General features: G+C 40.5%; 1 protein-coding gene across 5 annotated transcripts in view; it reads right to left on the reverse strand.

The window, feature by feature from the left end:
- WRN (WRN RecQ like helicase) overlaps positions 1 to 16,967 on the reverse strand; it is a 92,287-nt gene extending 75,320 nt beyond the window's left edge. The window contains exons 1-5 of one of the 5 annotated variants that reach the window (XM_023505646.2): positions 14,039 to 14,434; positions 6,378 to 6,491; positions 2,617 to 2,717; positions 1,122 to 1,267; positions 437 to 582 (exon numbers count right to left, since the gene is read on the reverse strand). In XM_023505646.2, coding sequence (XP_023361414.1) covers positions 437 to 582; positions 1,122 to 1,267; positions 2,617 to 2,717; positions 6,378 to 6,491; positions 14,039 to 14,278 — 747 coding nt within the window. In that variant the 5' untranslated portion in view covers positions 14,279 to 14,434. Of the gene's footprint in view, positions 1 to 436; positions 583 to 1,121; positions 1,268 to 2,616; positions 2,718 to 6,377; positions 6,492 to 14,038; positions 14,435 to 16,424; positions 16,866 to 16,892 lie in introns of those variants that run through there. The other 4 variants (XM_023505648.2, XM_012551920.3, XM_023505647.2 and 1 more) reach the window with 4 other exon arrangements.
- Between the last annotated feature and the right edge of the window lie 25 nt (positions 16,968 to 16,992).

Raw genomic sequence — 16,992 nt, forward strand, 5'->3', positions numbered from 1 at the left:
TGCTTTTTACAACAAAGAAGTGGAAATGGTCATAAGTAGTTCATATTCTCCAATCAACTATTTGATAAGCGTATGAAGAAGGGAAAGGACAGCACTATAAGCCCAAATCCTCATACCCGATATTTATAGACACAGTGGGGCTTATGGTATTTTTCTTGAAATAACAATGGAAGAGGGCAGGACATACAGGAACAGGGGCATGCCCTCCCCACCCCAAAAAAACCCACAGGGATTCTTTTTATTAAAAAAATCTCCAAATAGCTGTTTCACAAAAAGCAGTAAGTGATTAAAGAGGACTGGTTGAAATGAACAGTCATGACAGTAGGTGCCACAAAGACCATCTATAACCAACAAACATTTAGTAATGTCTATCCCCCAAGACTGGCCCTACTCTGTTTCTACCAAGGAGAAACATCAAACTTAAGCGTGTCTCTACCTTCTCATTGGCCATACTGGCCAACTCCACAAAGCTCTTCAGGTGGATATCAAAGTCTCGGAGAAGTTTCCACTGGTCTGCAATTCCCATACCAGCCTTTTTAACAGCTTCATTCTCGAGTAACATCTTTAAACCCTGAGGGAAAACTGAAACAGATACTGCAGTTAGTTCTCAGCCACTCTTATGTTTGTTCCCCAAGAGCTATACTTTGTCCCCTCCCTATGTTCTGCTCTCCTATCCATCATCACTCTCTATTTTATCAGGAAATCACCTTGTTTTCTTAAAGTGGGAACACATTACTCTGGGAGACCACTCCTCTTATTGTGAGGTCCAGATCATTAGTAACTATTAATTTAACAAACATTTATTAAGCATTACTACTAGCCAGGCATCATGGTAGGTACTGGATATATTTTAAAATATGTGTGTGTGTGTGTGTGTGTGTGTGTGTGTGTGTGTGTATGTATAAAGCAGTCCCTGCTCTCAAGGGGTTTACAGTTAACCGAGGAAAAACACATATCCGTGAAGAAACCTAAAACAGACCCCAAGAAAATTCAAGGTCATGTGGCAAGAGATGGGTGGCTAAGCAGCTGAAGACAGAAGGAAGAGCCTCCTGTAGGCACTGACAAAAGGAGGAGTCCTAAATGATACCTGGGATTCTCAGAGGCAAAAGAGCAATACCAACCTGACATAGAAGCCACGTGAAATAAATAGCATTTGCTCTCGGAAACACATAACTGAACAAGGGCAACCTTGCCTGACTTGCCCTTCCAAAAGGGTGGAGGCCATTCGATGTCAAACCCTACCACAGCTCCATCAGTTAAGTTCATTCTGAAGGGGGAAAAAAAGCCACATTATTCAGTCCAAAATTTTCATTTCTATACCTCCCTTGAAAGCAGAGCTTTTTAAGTCAACATTCTAAGAGTAGTAATGGTGCAGTGTTACCTTTGAGGATGCCCAAACTTGGACTAGAACTTGCATGAAATGAACTCGATAGGAGCATGTACAAGTCCCACTGTCCCACTAAGGCCAGGTCTCCCTGCCAGACTGGCTGGCACCATATGTGGACAATTTACATTGACTCTAAAAAGGCCTCCAAACAAGTAAAGGCTCAGCCAGCCTTAAGATTAAAGAAGGTCATAGGGAAGGGAGAGAGAAAATTTTGGAACACAAAGTTTTGCAAGGGTGAAGATTGAAAACTATTTTTGCACGTATATATATTGAAAATAAAAAGCTATACATTTTGTTTTCTTTCTCAGTTTTTCTTTTCCTTCCTTCTTGATCTGATTTTTCTTGTGCAGCAAGATAACTGTATTAATAAGTATACATATATTGGATTTACCATGTATTTCAATATATTTAGCATGTATTGGACTACCTGCCAGCTACGGGAGGAAACAGAGGGAAGGAGGGGAAAATTTGGAACAAAAGGTTTTGCGAGGGTCGATATTGGAAAAAGTACCCATGCATATACTTTGTAAATAAATAAAAATTAAAAAAATAAAAAGTTATTATTTAAAGAATTAAATCTTCTGTCTCCTCTTGGCATGTGCTACGTATATAGCCAACACAGTATTCTCCAGTCCCCACCAGTGTTCTGTGTTGTGGAGCAGTATACCTGGTCCAAAGAGGCATAGGAAGGGAGAGAGTACTGCCCTGGGAATGGGAAAGACCAGGGTTCAAATGTGGCCTCAGAGACTTTCTAGCTCAGTGATCCTGGACAAGGTGTGTCATTGGTCACTGCTTGGGCCTGTTTCCTCCCTAAAAACCATTCCAAAGTCACTCTCAATTCTCAATCTATGACTGATGCTATGAGTTTGTAAGGAGACAAAAACAGAACAACTCACTTATTAATTCAATACAAAATGCAGGTTTTGTAGATACTAAAAGACTAGATAGAGACTTGGTGAAATCAGGAAGGCTAGAATTTGAGTTCTGCCTCTGACATAGACTGAAGAAGTCACTTGACCTCTTGGAGTCCAGTCTGCTTCCAACATAACAGCCATTCAAAAGACTAGATAAAGTCAAAGGACAGACCAAATATGCTTAAACACACAAAGCTGTTACCTGACTAGGGTGTCTCTGCTCAGTCACCTGCTGCCCCTCATGGAATTCAGAACATTAGCAACTACCCTTTAGAAGTAGAGATACAGTAGTCCTAAAGCATTCAAGACTCTTACCTAATATCTTCTGCTAGGAAGGAACAATCACTCGCTTCATAACTATAAATGATGGAGCCAGGGAATTCCAGTAGGGGAAGATCATCTTCCAGAATACTCCTCTGAAGAGAAAATCCATGGGAAATAAAAAATCAGTATTCAAATGACGACTTTGTATTTTCTCCACTGACTTTCTCTAGATAGCTCTAATTATACAGTCAATTCAACCAACAGGTCCCTGAGCACCTCCCAGAATGCTGAGCTACAAAATAAGATTACAAAGGCAAAAACGGAAAAAGGTCCTGCCCTTGAGGCCTTCTCCATCAGTGGGAAAACGGAAGAGGGGGGAGAAGGAAGAAGATGGAGAGAGGAAGGGAGGGAAGGAGAAGAGAGGAGGGAAAGGGGGAGAAGATGAGAAGTAAGAAGAGAGAGAGTAAAGGAGAGGAGGAAGAGGGGAAGAAGGGAAGGGAAGAAGAGAAAAGGGGGAGGAAGAAGGAGGAGGAGGGATAGAGAAGAAAGAAAAGGAAAGTAGTAGGAGGAGGGAGGAGAGATGGTAAGGACCCTTGTACAAGGCAGCAGTGCGTGCCCTGCATTCAGAAACTAACTAGGAATTCTGGAAAGCAGAGACAATTACAGAGGGAGGGCCTTCTCCTGCCATCATTCACCCCCCCAAAAAAGGCACAAATCCAAATATGTCCCTCTACCATCTTCCTTCTTGTATCTAACTTGGGAGCTGCTGACCACCGGACCCACTGGGCTTTAGAAGTGCATGCTCTTGTCTGAGCTAGTCCTTTTCTGCTACAGAACAACCAAGCCCCCAGCTCCCCATCAGCCATCCTCTCCACCAGGCCAAAGTGGGCCCCTCTACCTCTGCCCTCCACCCCTCTCCACCCCCCTCTCTCTAGGCAGCCTATGCACATGTTCACATCTACCCCAACCTTAAAAACACTCACTTGAGCAAGCTCACCTATCCCACCACTACAACCCTACTGCAAGACCCTGGAAAGTGTTAGGTGACTGCCTCTATTTGTTTTGTCTTGTCTCTGGATTCTAAAGTTCTCCAAGCTCTCCCGAGTTCTGTATCATGGCTGTCTTTGGTCCTCCAGACAGGCTCTTGCACTGATTCTGGTTAGCCTCAGGTCTCAGCTCGCTTCATCCTGGGCCTTGCCCTCCTGGCTCTCCTCTCAGCTGTCCCATTCCTCCTCAGCTACTCTACAGGAATAACCCCAGCCTTCTCATCCAAGGTCCTCTACTCTTCTCCCTATACATACAACTCCCAGAGCGCTCTCTCATCAATTATATTTCTCTACAGATGATACCCAACCTCCATGCTTCAAGTACTAATTTTTCATCATTAATTAATTGTCTGCTGGAGACTTCCTGTAGTAGGTCCCACAGATCTCACAGCTCCACAAAGCAAAACTCAGTATGAATTGATCCCCTTCTCGAAGCTATTCTCCAATCTCCTCCCTGTTTCTACAGAGGAACCAAGCATCCCACTTCCCAGTGACCTTGGACTCTTTCCATCTCAGATTGTTACATATCCATAATCTCTCAGGCCCTTCCTTTTCTTTCTTTTTTTTCCCCTGAGGCAATTGGGGTTAAGTGACTTGCCCAGGGTCACACAGCCAGGAAGTATTAAGTGTCTGAGGTCACATTTGACTCAGGTCCTCCTGACTTTAGGGCTGATGCTCTATTTACTGTGCCACATAACTGTGCAGGCCCTTCCTTTTCTAGTCATGTGCTCACCATGTACCCCAGGTCTTCCTTCCTATCCTGTCCCCTGAACCACCTTAGCAATCTCCTACTGGACTTCCTGATTCCAGTCTCCCTTCTACTCCACCAATCCCCCACATAATTGCCAAGATTATTATATAATAATCAGGAGAATGTAAGCTTTTGTGTAAATTGTCCCAATCATTTTTTATAGAAATTTGGAATCATGCTAAGAGAGTGATCTACCCTTTGACCAAGGGAGTCCTATGTAACACACCTACTTACCCAAAGAGCTCAAAGATCAAAATAAAAATATATAAGCCCAATTAGCAAAGTAGCCTTTTTATATCAGCAAAGAATTAGAAACTAAGTAAATGCTCATCAATCTGGATACATGGAAAAAATGGAATTCACTGTAAGTAGCACCAAAGAACAAGAATTTAGAAAAACAAGGGAAGATGTATATGACCTGGTGCAAAAAGAAAAAAAAAAAAAAAAAAAAAAGGAAAACAATATAAGCAAAGACCATGTAAATAAAAACAATGAGGAAAAAAATTCTCCTAAGCCCTGTGTAATTATCAAGATCCCACCAGGCCCCAAAGAGGACAGGAAAAAAAAAAGAACCTCCCTCCCATCCTTGACAGAGTGAGGACTTCTGGCATAGAATGCATTGGTCTATACCACCAGGCTCCATTGATAAATTAGTTCTGCAAAAAAGCTACAGGATTTATTTATTTTATTATAAAGGATGGCTCAGGGCAGGAGGTAGAAGGAAGATAATGTAGAGAAAGGAAAATGATACATAAAGAAAAAAATGACAAGAATGAAAAACTAAGCAAAGCTTTTTAATCTGAGACCTTTGAAAGTAAGGGATGCTTTACCATCTTCGCACTCCCCGGATCTAGCATGATGCCCCCCAACAATGGACACATGATCAATCTGGGCCAATTTCAGTGACTCATGATCACTTTCACTATGAGGATTGCTTACAAGGATAACTGTCTATAGTATCAAGAGCAGAGGAGAGAGAATTCTTTATAAAATATTACTTGCCAATAGTTATTTCTCAGTCATCACACAAACCTAAAATTACAAGTGAACAATGACTTATGAGAGATAGATGCTTTCACAGATGATCAAATTCAAATTTCTCATGGGCCTGGTTTACACAGGAGCATCAAATAATCTAGATTATCAACAACAAAGCTGAAGCCAATTACAGAAAGGAATTACAAACAGGAATTACAAACTAAGGAAGAAGCTGTCCATGCTGAACACAGCACATTTACAAGAGAAAATACTAAAAGAAAAAAATCTCTTGACAACCTCATATAAAAATCATTCTTCTAATGACAAATGTTGGAGGAGATATAGGAAAACTGGGACACATGCATCACTGATGGAGCTATGAAGTGATCCAAACATTCTGGAGAGGAATTTGGAACTATGCCCAAAGGGCTATTAAATTGAGCATACCCTTTGACCCAGCAGTGCCATTACTGGGTCTATATATCAAGGAAATCATAAAGGAGGGAAAACGACCCACATGTGCAAAAAATGTTAGTAGCAGCTCTTTTTGTGATAGCAAAAAATTGGAAAATGAGTAGATGTCCATCAATTGGGAAATGGCTGAATAAGTTGTGGAATTTGAAGATAATGGAATATTATTGTTCTGTAAAAAATGATGAACAAGCTGATTACAGAAAGGCCTGGGAAGATTTACATGAACGGATACTGAGAGAAACAAGCAGTATTGTACACAGCAACAGCAAGAATGTGGGATCAACTATAAACTTCTCAGTGGTTCAATGATTCAAGTCAATCCCAATAAACTCTGGATAGAAATCACCATCTAAATCCAAAAGAACTAAGGAGATTGAATGTAAATCAACACATGCCACATTCACTTTTTTTTTTCCTCTTATGGTTTTTCCTTTTTGTTTTGATTTTTCTCTCCCAACATGATTCATAAATAAATGTGTATTTTAAAAGTTAATATACATGCATAACCAGAAAAAAAAAAAAACTAATGAAAAATAAAAATCGTTCATCATGAGTTAACAAACCTTTTTTTTATCTCTATCACATCCTTTATGCGGTGTAGACATCCACTCAGGAAGTTTTCGTGCTTGGAGAGTCTTTGTCATTGTATTTTCATTCATTCTGAGAAATCTCCAGTTCTTAAAATGAGAAAAAAACAAAAATTCAGACAGGATGGGGAAGGACCATGAGAGAAACTCACAGGAAGCTTAGTTGGAAGAAGAGGGCAAATCTAGCCTTCAAGGAACAAGACTGGGAAAGGTAATGAAGGGTGAAGATGTGGTTATACAGACAAGAAAGAACATTCCTTATGCTTCATGAAGATCAAGAGGGATAAGTTGCACCACAGAAGACCTGGGTTCAATAGAAGAGGAACAACTCCTAACAAGTAATGCTGACTGTAGAATGGACCATCTCAGAGGGCTTCCAGTGAAGGCTCAATATCTATCTTGATAGGACCTATGAGATCCTTTCCTACTTTAAGAGCCAAGATTCAACAATTTATAGAGTAAACTCACCATGTAAGCCTGGGAGGAGAGATGTCAAAAAATGGAAACAGATATAGCCATGCATTAGCTCTCTAAATACCTGCAAATACCTTTATCCTGTTCCACACATATGAGTTGGGGTCTGAAAAGTAGCAGCAACAGGAAAACATTAAACCTCAAGAATATAACTTTTAAAATATCAATCTAAACTAAATGAGCTCTAAGGTCACTTTCAATACTAAAAGTCCGTAATTTTGTGAGAGTTCTTCCTTCAAAGAATACATTCAACTCATCAACAATGTTTGGATATGTAAAGAAATTCTCTGATGGAGGTAGACATAACTTCAGTGTTCTTTAGGAATTAAATATTACAAGCAATTCATTACTTGGTTCCATTAACATGTTCTCAGAAAAGTTCAACAAAACTATATCTATATGTGAACATTTCTTTACAAACCCATTAGGAGACTAGATAGCAGACACTGCACTACAGGTCATTCCCTCACAATATCACGGGGGGGGGGGGGGGGGGGGGGGGTAGGGTGCGCAAAACAAAACAAAAAATCAATTCATTGACTGAGTTCATTGGAATTCTGTTTCTGCTTTCCAAAAGTAAATTTGAGTACTTTGAGAAGGGGGTGGGGAAGGAACCTTTCCTTTTCCTTTCCCTTCCCCCTCATCCCAATTAAGAATGCAAGAAAAACAAAACCCCCATTACAAATATGTTTAGTCAAATAAAACAATTACACCGTTGACCACATTAACAGAAACAAAAAAAGGCTCCATCTGCCCTCTGAATCTATCATCTGTCTGAGCAGCATGAGATGAAATGGAAGATAAGAGAGGCTCTCCTCACCATGAACTGCTACTCTGCAAATATATGTAAACACACACACACACACATACACACATTCTAGTCCACTTATCATCTCACTTGAATTACTGTTATAGGTTCCTCATTGGTATCCCTACGTCGATTAAGTCTACCACTAAGTAGATGCCAGGATTCTCTATTTCCTTGACTAAATTCATAAGCATTTTATTGAAACTTACTATGATCATGCCAGCACTGAGAATGAAAACTAAAGCAGCAAGAAGCCATCCTAGCCTTTCAGGAGTTTCCATTCTAATGTAGAAAAGAGGGGCGGGGGATGAAGGTCTAGCCATGGCAGAGAAAGTCTGGCATTAGGAGGGTAGCAACTTGGCAAAAGAATCTTAACTTCCTCCTGGACTTCTGAAGACTTTCCTAAACTGGCTCCACCATCCCTTTTCTTCCTCATTAGATAGTATCACCCTTTCCATTCTTTAATCTAGTCAAAATGACCTCTGCTGTCTCACAGTACTTTCTCTCCTACTTCATGTCTTTGCACTTGCTAAATCCCCTGCCTAAAAAAGCCTTCCGGGAATTTTCGACCAAAGAAGAACTAGAGTTCATTATTGATAACAAAATAGAAAATTTTGATTATATCAACTGAAAAGATTTTGTACAAACAAAACTAATACAGACAAGATTAGAAGGGAAGCAATAAACTGGGAAAACATTTTTACAGTTAAAGGTTCTGATAAAGGTCTCATTTCCAAAATATATAAAGAATTGATTCTAATTTATAAGAAATCAAGCCATTCTCCAATTGATAAATGGTCAAAGAATATGAACAATTTTCAGATGAAGAAATGGAAACTATTTCTAGCCATATGAAAAGATGCTCCAAATTATTAATCAGAGAAATGCAAATTAAGACAACTCTGAGATATCACTACACACCTCTCAGATTGGCTAGGATGACAGGAAAAGATAATGACTAATGTTGGAGGGGATGTGGGAAAACTGGGACACTGATACATTGTTGGTGGAGTTGTGAATGCATCCTACCATTCTAGAGGGCAGTTTGGAACTGCTCAAAAAGTTATCAAACCGTACAAACCCTTTGATCCAACAGTTGTTACTACTGGGCTTATATCCCAAAGAGATATTAAAGAAGGGAAAGGGACCCACATGTGCAAAAATGTTTGTGGCAGCCCTTTTTGTAGCAGCAAGAAACTGGAAACTGAGTGGATGCCCATCAATTGGAGAATGGCTGAATAAGTTGTGGTATATGAATGTTATGGACTATAAGAAATGACCAGCAGGATGACTTCAGAAAGACCTGGAGAGACCTACATGAACTGATGCTGAGTGAAATGAGCAGGACCAGGAGGTCATTATATACTTTAATAACAATACTACATGATGATCAATTCTGATGGATGTGGCCCTCTTCAACAATGAGATGAACCAAATCAGTTTCATGTGTTCAATAATGAAGAGAACCAGCTACAACCAGCAAAAGAACTCTGGGAAATGAGGGTGAACCACTACATAGCATTCCCAATCCCTCTGTTTTTGTCCGCTTGCATTTTTAATTTCTTTTTCAGGTTATTTTTACCTTATTTCTAAGTCTGATTTTTCTTGTGCAGCAAAATAACTGTATGGCTATGTATCCATATATTGTATTTTAAGCATATACTTTAACATGTTTAACATGTATTGGTCTACCTTCCATCTAGGGGAGGGGGTGGGGGGAAGGAGGGGAAAAGTCGGAACAGAAGGTTTGCAAGGGTCAGTGCTGAAAAATTACCTATGCATATGTAAAGAAAAATCTATAATAAAAAAAAAAAAAAACGGGAAAAAAAAAAAAAAGGCCTTCCCCATCCCTTCCAGCTTGTTGAAACTCTTGCTTCCTCAGCTGCACTTAACCCTCTCTAGCCTTTCCAAACTATCCCCACCCCAGATTCCAGGAGCATCCTCCTTCCCATAGTTGCCTTCTATTTATCCTGCACATTTAGAGATATACATACCTCTCCACATAAAATGTTAGCTTTTTGAAGGCATCAAGTTTCACTTTTTATCTCTGAATCCCCTAAGTGTTATGAACTCTGCAACAAAGGATTCTTACAAGGTGTTAGTTAAGTCAGAGGAATTGATAAAGACAATGGTAGTTCAGTGCTTGTACTTAGTACTCAATATTCACACCAAGATTCACACCTATGATAAGAGAGCATATAAGCTTAGACAAACCCAGCCAGAATCAGAACTAGGGAAGACAGAGAACTGATGGTGGTCCTCCTCCCTCCCCCATAGAAACCAAGACACATACAGGAGGAGTTCAAGAAAGCTGCACCGGGCCCCAGGCAAGGAGACAATAAAGGATTTGGACTTTTAACACTTGGCTGTTTGTGTGGTGATTACGCTGAACTGAAACAAAGGCTGTTCCCAGAGACCCGAAGAAAACCCAAAAGAGAATATTACAACTAAGGGTCTGAGCATTCGCAGGCACTTAATCAATGCTTGCTGATCAGCTGACTGTTTAGATTCTTATATCTCTATATGCTTCTAGTTTGCCTGAAATTCAAGTAGTTCAAGAGGTCCAGAATATTTAAGCCTTTGATGAATCCTCTATTTCACCAGTACAGACAAACCCACTATGTTTTAAGTTAGGCAGGCCAGAGTAAAATCCACATTGCACCTAACAGTGGTTTTTTAAAATGTAGTTACTATAATGCATTCAGAAGTTATTCCAGGCAGCTCTGAGACTCAATGAATTTTAATCAGCTAGCCTCCACTTGAAGCATTCCAATGGAAAAAATCCACCTCTGACACAAGACAGCCCCTTCCACATCTGGACAGCTCCAATTTTTAGCAAGCTCTGGCTTACACCAAGCAGAACTGTGCCTTTTTTGCAGTCTAGCCAATGTCCTAGGTCCAGCCAATGGACTTGAAGGCAAGTCAAATTCTCTCTTCCCACAGATTTAGCCCTTTAAATAATCAAAGACAACTTTTATCCACCCTTAGCCTCCTATCCATGGTCTTAACTATTGGCCAGACAGAAGTGAACACAATACTCCAAGGGTGGTCTGAGCAGGCCTGGCCCCTCCCCAGAGCCAAGGACCTCATAAATCCAGATGCTCTTATTGTAGCCAGAGAACTAATGAGGATTCTTGGCTACTCTACCATACTAGTGAGTCCATCAGGATCCCACATCTTTTAAAGTCCTATCTAGGTTTTCCTCCTTTGCTAATTGCAAAGTTGATTTCTGAACCCAAATGATGTTCAGTAGTGTCGGATTCTCCATGACTCTGTATGATATAATGTCCACAGGGTTTTCACGGCAAAGACACTGCAGTGGTTCACCACTCTCTTCTCTCCACTGACTTAAGACAAACAGAGCTATGTGACTTTCCCAGGATCACCCTGCTAGTGAGTGTCTCAGGCCACATCTGAACTCAGGTCTTCCTGACACTGTCTTGGCATCATTCCAAATTGTTCTCCAGAGTGGTGAAAGAAAAAATAGAAAAAACAGGAAGGCAATAAGATGGAGAGAACAGTTAGCAACTGTTAACTATGGGAAAAAATTTTGAAGCATGTTTCTCTGATAAAGGCTTCATTTCTCAAATATATAAGGAACTGAATCAAATTTATAAAATTAAGATAAATAATCAAGATATAAATGGTTTTCAGATGAAATAATCAAAGCTACCCAAAGCCATGTGGGAAAAAAAAAATCTAAATACTCTAAATCATTATCAATTGGAGAAATATAAATCAAAACAATTCTGAGGTACTATTACATACCTATTAGATTGACTAATAGGACAGAAAAGGAAAATGATAAATGTTGGAGGAGATATGGGAAAAATGATGCATTAATGCACTGCTGGTAGAATTGTGAATCAATTCAACCATTCTATAAGATCAATTTGGAATTATGCCCAAAGGATTATAAAATCATGCATAACCTTTGACATAGCAATACCAGTACTAGGTCTGCATCCAAAAAGATTAAAAAAAAGAAAAAAAAAAAGGACCTATATGTACAAAAAATATTTACAGCAGTTCTTTTCTAGGGGCAAAGAATTGGAAATTGAGGTTATGCCCATTAACTGGGGAATGGCTGAACAAACTGTAGTATGAGGCTGTAATGGAATACTGTCGTGTTGTAAGAAATGAACAGGATGCTCTCAGAAAAACCTTGAAAAAATTATATAAGCTGATAAAAAGTGAAATGTACTGTGTGTAAAGTAACAGCAATATTGCTATTCTTAGCAATATAATGACCCAAGACAACTCTGAAGGACTTAAATCATGAAAAATGCCATCCATCCCCCAAGAAAGAACTGATAGTGACTAAAAACAGATTGAAGCATACTTTTTTTATTTTACTTTTCTTGAGTTTGTTGGAGGGCAGTCAATGTTTTCTTTCCCAACATTACTAATATAAATGTGTTTCACGACTACACACATATAATCTATATTGAATTGCTTGCCTTGTAAACAAGGGAGTAAAGAAGGGGGAGAGAATTTGGAATTCAAAGTTTTAAAAAGAAATGTTAAAAATTATTTTGACATGTAATTGGGGAAAAATAAAAAGCTAAATTTTTTAAAAGCACACTTGTAGCAGAAAAGAATTTTAATATAATAAAAATGTCTATCTATAAAAGCTATCATTATTTATGTAAAATCAAAAGCCACACTTTTTATAACTGGAAAATGCTAGAAATTTGATAAGCATGGGAATAAAAGCTATCCCCTCTCCAAATTTTTACAGTTCTAGAAAGTAGAAACTGCTATTTAGTGATAGCAATACCAAGACACAGAAATAGAAGAAATACTGGAAAAGAAAAGCAAATCTCTATCTAGTGGTGACATGACTTTCTTAATATGACTTCCATGACTGTGAATCCAGACCCTCTCCAATTTGAGAACCACTCCATTTTGTCTACTTTATCTTATCTATCCTCTCCCATTGATGCTTTCAATTACAAGTAACACAAAATAGGTTGTGCCATAGTAACCTACTATACATTTGTTCTGATAAATATCTTAGATGCCCTTATCCTCCCATCCTAACCGTTAAACTAAGTAAGAGTTATTATTGCATCAGATCAGCCTTGAGGCCCAGGAATTAACCAATCAACTTGCCTCATCCCCTATCCTGTTAACAAAGAGGTTAACAAAAAAATCCATTAAATTTGTATAGCAATAATAAAGTCCACTTAAATAGAAAAGGAAATTCCATTTAAATAACTATTAAATGCATAAAATATTCAAACTATACACTCTAGACAATTACAAAACTTTTTAAAGAAATTACAAATGGCTTTATAATTATAAATATAACATTTATTGTCAGATGCAATGTATTGGTTTTAATATTTTTTTCTTCTTTCATTTTCATTACAAGAGTTCACTGGATAACAGGAAGCTATGTATGTTATATACATATATGCTATAAACATCACTTTTTTTTTCTGTCAGAATCATGGTAGAAACAACATCTACCAAGGTCCCTGCCAAGAAGGGGACATTAATTGATCCCCAAGACTCAGATGACTAAAACTTGAAGCACTTAAAAACTTTCTGGCTCCAATTGTATGATAAACCTGCGGGAGTGCAGATACAGACATGGCACACTTCTAGATAAGTGCATTAATCAAGAAAATGAAGAGGGAGGGGAACAACGTCCAGCTGAATTAGTGTCACACCCTTGCTGAAGATCCCTTGTAGGATGAAGCAGCTAGGTAATGCAGTAGATATGCCTCAAAATTTAGGGTGAAGATGACCACAGTTCCAACTTGGTCCAACACCTATTACTACCTCTATGACCCTGGGCAAGGCATAACTTGTCTGATTCAGATTCTTTCTCCACAACATAGCTATAACAATACTTACCTTGCAGTGTTTTTATGAGAATAGAATGAGATGTTTGTAAACCTTAAAAAAAATGCTATATAAATTAGCTGTTATTATCAAACCTTTTGTTAAATGTCCATGTGGTATGACAGAAGAATTATGTGACATTCAGGCTAGGCTGATATTTCCTTAAAAAATATTCAAACTGTTCTCGACTCATTTGGTTCAGGAGACTGACACTTTGTTCCTTTCATATAATTTCATGAGGACCAAAGAATTTCATGCAGAACAGTAAATGTTCCATTCTCAGATTTCTAACTAGCAGACCAAGAGAAAGGCAGGAGAGCTGAATCAATGCTGTATCCTTGCTAAGTATCTTTTTCATCCCTGGCTAAGGATAATTCCTTTTGGAAATTAGTTATGAGGTCTTAAATGCCAAAATGGGAATTCTTTGGATCCCTCCCAAATTCCCCTCCAAACAATTTAAAAACCACCTTAGAACTGATTTAGGATCCGGGAGGCAGCTTACCAGCTCTAAAGGAAAGTTCTGTCTCACTGGAGTGATAGGGGAGCCAGGTCCTAGAGCAGCAACAGCCAGCTTCCCAGTGGAGGGCTTACAACACAAGGACTCTGAGCTCTGGGGCAATCCAACAACTAGACCCCACCCTCCTGCAAACCAGCCACAGAGACAAGCCAGCAGTTTGCACAGTATAGATAGGCCTTCCCAGCAGCCCAACTCCCAAGCATAAGGCCACAAGCTAGGCCTCATCTTAGTCAGATGTAAACTGAAAAAAATATTAATTGCTCATGAGTAGGCCAAAACAACATAATAAAAATGACAATTCTACCTAAATTAATTAATGGTGCCATACCTATCAAACTAAGAAAATATTATTTTATAATGTCAGAACAGATAAAAAAATTCATCGAAAAAAAAAAGGTCAAGAATATCAAGGAAATCAATGAAAAAAAAGTGAAGGAAGATGGTTGAACGGTCCTGATCTCAAACTATATTAAAAAGTGGTAATTATCCAAACAATCTGATACTGGCTAAGAAAGAGTGGTAGATCAATGGAATAGATTAGATACAAAAGACACATTGTAGTAAATGGCCATAGTAATCCAGTAATAAAGGCAACGATTCAAATTGCTCCGTGATCTAGGTTTTTCCCATTTTTTGATAAAAAGCCTAAAGAACCAATCCTGCCTAAATCAGCCTACAACATAGTCCAATCCATGAGTAATTCATTTCAATTGCAGTCCTGAATCTCTCTCTCAATGTCCAAATTCACATCTCCAGCTACCAGAACTTATCTAATTCTCTATTTAACATTAAAAGGTCATATCTGGTCCTACCCTTCCAATACTTTTATTACACCTTTCCCACCCATACAAGCAAGACACAGTCGCTTGATTTCTGAGTGCTCTGTCCAAAAGAAAATAAATTTTGGTTGCTCATAATTTGCAAGGTATCCCGGGTTTGCAGGTTGAATTTTTTCTTCCCTATTTATTCTATTTTGTCTCATGTAATTTTCACTTAAGATTTCTTGAAATAAAGCTCCTTTTTTATGCCTTTAAACCCAAAAGTCTCAGGCTGCTACTAATTGATCAATACTAGGTCTCAGCCCAGACCTCACCAGCTCATTGTTTGGGGTTTGATGGTTCAGTAAGTGTAAATAGCAAAAGTTTCCATTCTAGCCTGAAAACAAGAGAGTCTTGCTCTCCCAAATCAATTTTTTTCTGAAAGTGAATTTTGGCCATTCAATTCTTACATAGCCTTAAAATATTGAATAGATGTGGTCTTTAACAGAAATGGGAAAACTTCAGCTTAAAATAGCCAAGGTCTCTTACTGCATTCAGGGCCATCATAAATGGTCCTGATCTATGTCTTGCCTCTGATGACTGGAGAAGACAGTCCAATTTACTTGCAAGTCAAGACATCCTCCTCCTGTCACTGGGCCTCTCTGAAAACGGAGGACCAGCAAGGGCTGAGCAGTGCCTGAAACATAGCAGGTGCTGAAGAAGTATTTGCAAAATATGCACAGCCCTGGAGACATAAGGCCAAAAAAACAAGAAGGTACATCCTGTCCCGTGAAACGTGTGTATGAGCTTAAGAAAACACAAAACGCAGCCTGTGCAGAGTAAACACAACATTATTTAGAGGAGGACATCTCAAGTGCCCAGAAATTCTGGAGAAATAGTGACGCAGTCTACAAGATTATTCTTTCCATCCGTCCTGCAGAGGAGTTTTCTAACAGTGATGCTATGCAGCAGCACTTCTCGCTTTCGCCTGATTCTATCCCCTACAGTATTGGGTAGGTAGGTAGTGCGGTGGATAATGCTAGGAATGAAGTCATCTTTTGAGTTCAACTCCAACCTCAAACACTTTCTAGCTCTCTGACCGTGGATTTAAACCCTGTTTTTGCCTCCGTTTCCTCTTCAGTAAAATGAGCTGGGGAAGGAACTGTCTCTTTCTCCCCAGTGCCAAAAAAAAAAAAAAAAAAAAAAAAAAAAAAAAGGCGTGAAGAACTTGACTGAACAAGATTCCTGCCGCTGCTCGGACCGAGACCACAGCGGCTCCTGGGGGCCCGGAATGGAGCATCATCGTTGCGTCTCTTCCGTGACGTGGCTCACCCAAATGCCCCAACCTTATCTCATCACTGACCTCGAAAACGCTTTAAGCTTGCCTCAAACCAGGCATCCTGGCGGTACCTTACGTCTCAGGTTACTCAAGTTACTCCCTGGGTTCTTAGCCTGCCCGCGAGGGGCTTCCCCTCTCCCGCGTGAATGCAGCGCGCTCACGGGGAGGGCCCCACGGGGCCCGTGCCGTATGGGGGAGGGGCGAAAGGCGCCGCGCTTCCAGAGACCCGGACGGGGGGAGGCTCGCGACAAAGGGGAGCGTTGCGGCCACGCACCTCGCTTGGCCTCTCCTCCCAGGGAGATCACACTGGAACCCGGACCAGGCCGCTAAGCAGGGGCCAGAGGGGATCCCGTGGCCAGCGGAGGGAGGGGAAAGGGGGGGGCGCCCCAGAAAGGAGAAAGCCTGAAGCCGCTCATTCACAAGTGCGGTCCCCGGTGCCTGAGCCTCCGCCCCGAGCAGTCCAGCCTTGGGGCGCCCACGTCGCGCACGGACAACGTCATCGACACATGCCCGAGCGGCAGGAAGGGCCAGTCCGCCACGTGCGCTGTACAAAGCTCTACTGGGCGCCCTGTCCTCACCCGGATCTTGCAGCTGCCAGACCCTGGGATTTGTCCTCCTCCAGCGGGCCCTGAGCTCGGAAGTACCTCACGTCACCCCGGGATTTCCCTCCTTGCACCGCCCCCTGACCTCCTTCCTGACCTTATGCGCACCCGCCCGCTCGCCAGCGTGCACCTCCCCTCACCGGTTCCCCCAAAACAGCTGCCGCCTGACGTCACGAGCGTGCGCGAGCCGCAAGGGTTTCCTCGCCGCAAGGTACCCTGACGTCAAGCGCACGCGCACGT

Source organism: Sarcophilus harrisii, chromosome 6, assembly GCF_902635505.1.
Source record: "Sarcophilus harrisii chromosome 6, mSarHar1.11, whole genome shotgun sequence".
Taxonomy (NCBI): Eukaryota; Metazoa; Chordata; class Mammalia; order Dasyuromorphia; family Dasyuridae; genus Sarcophilus; species Sarcophilus harrisii.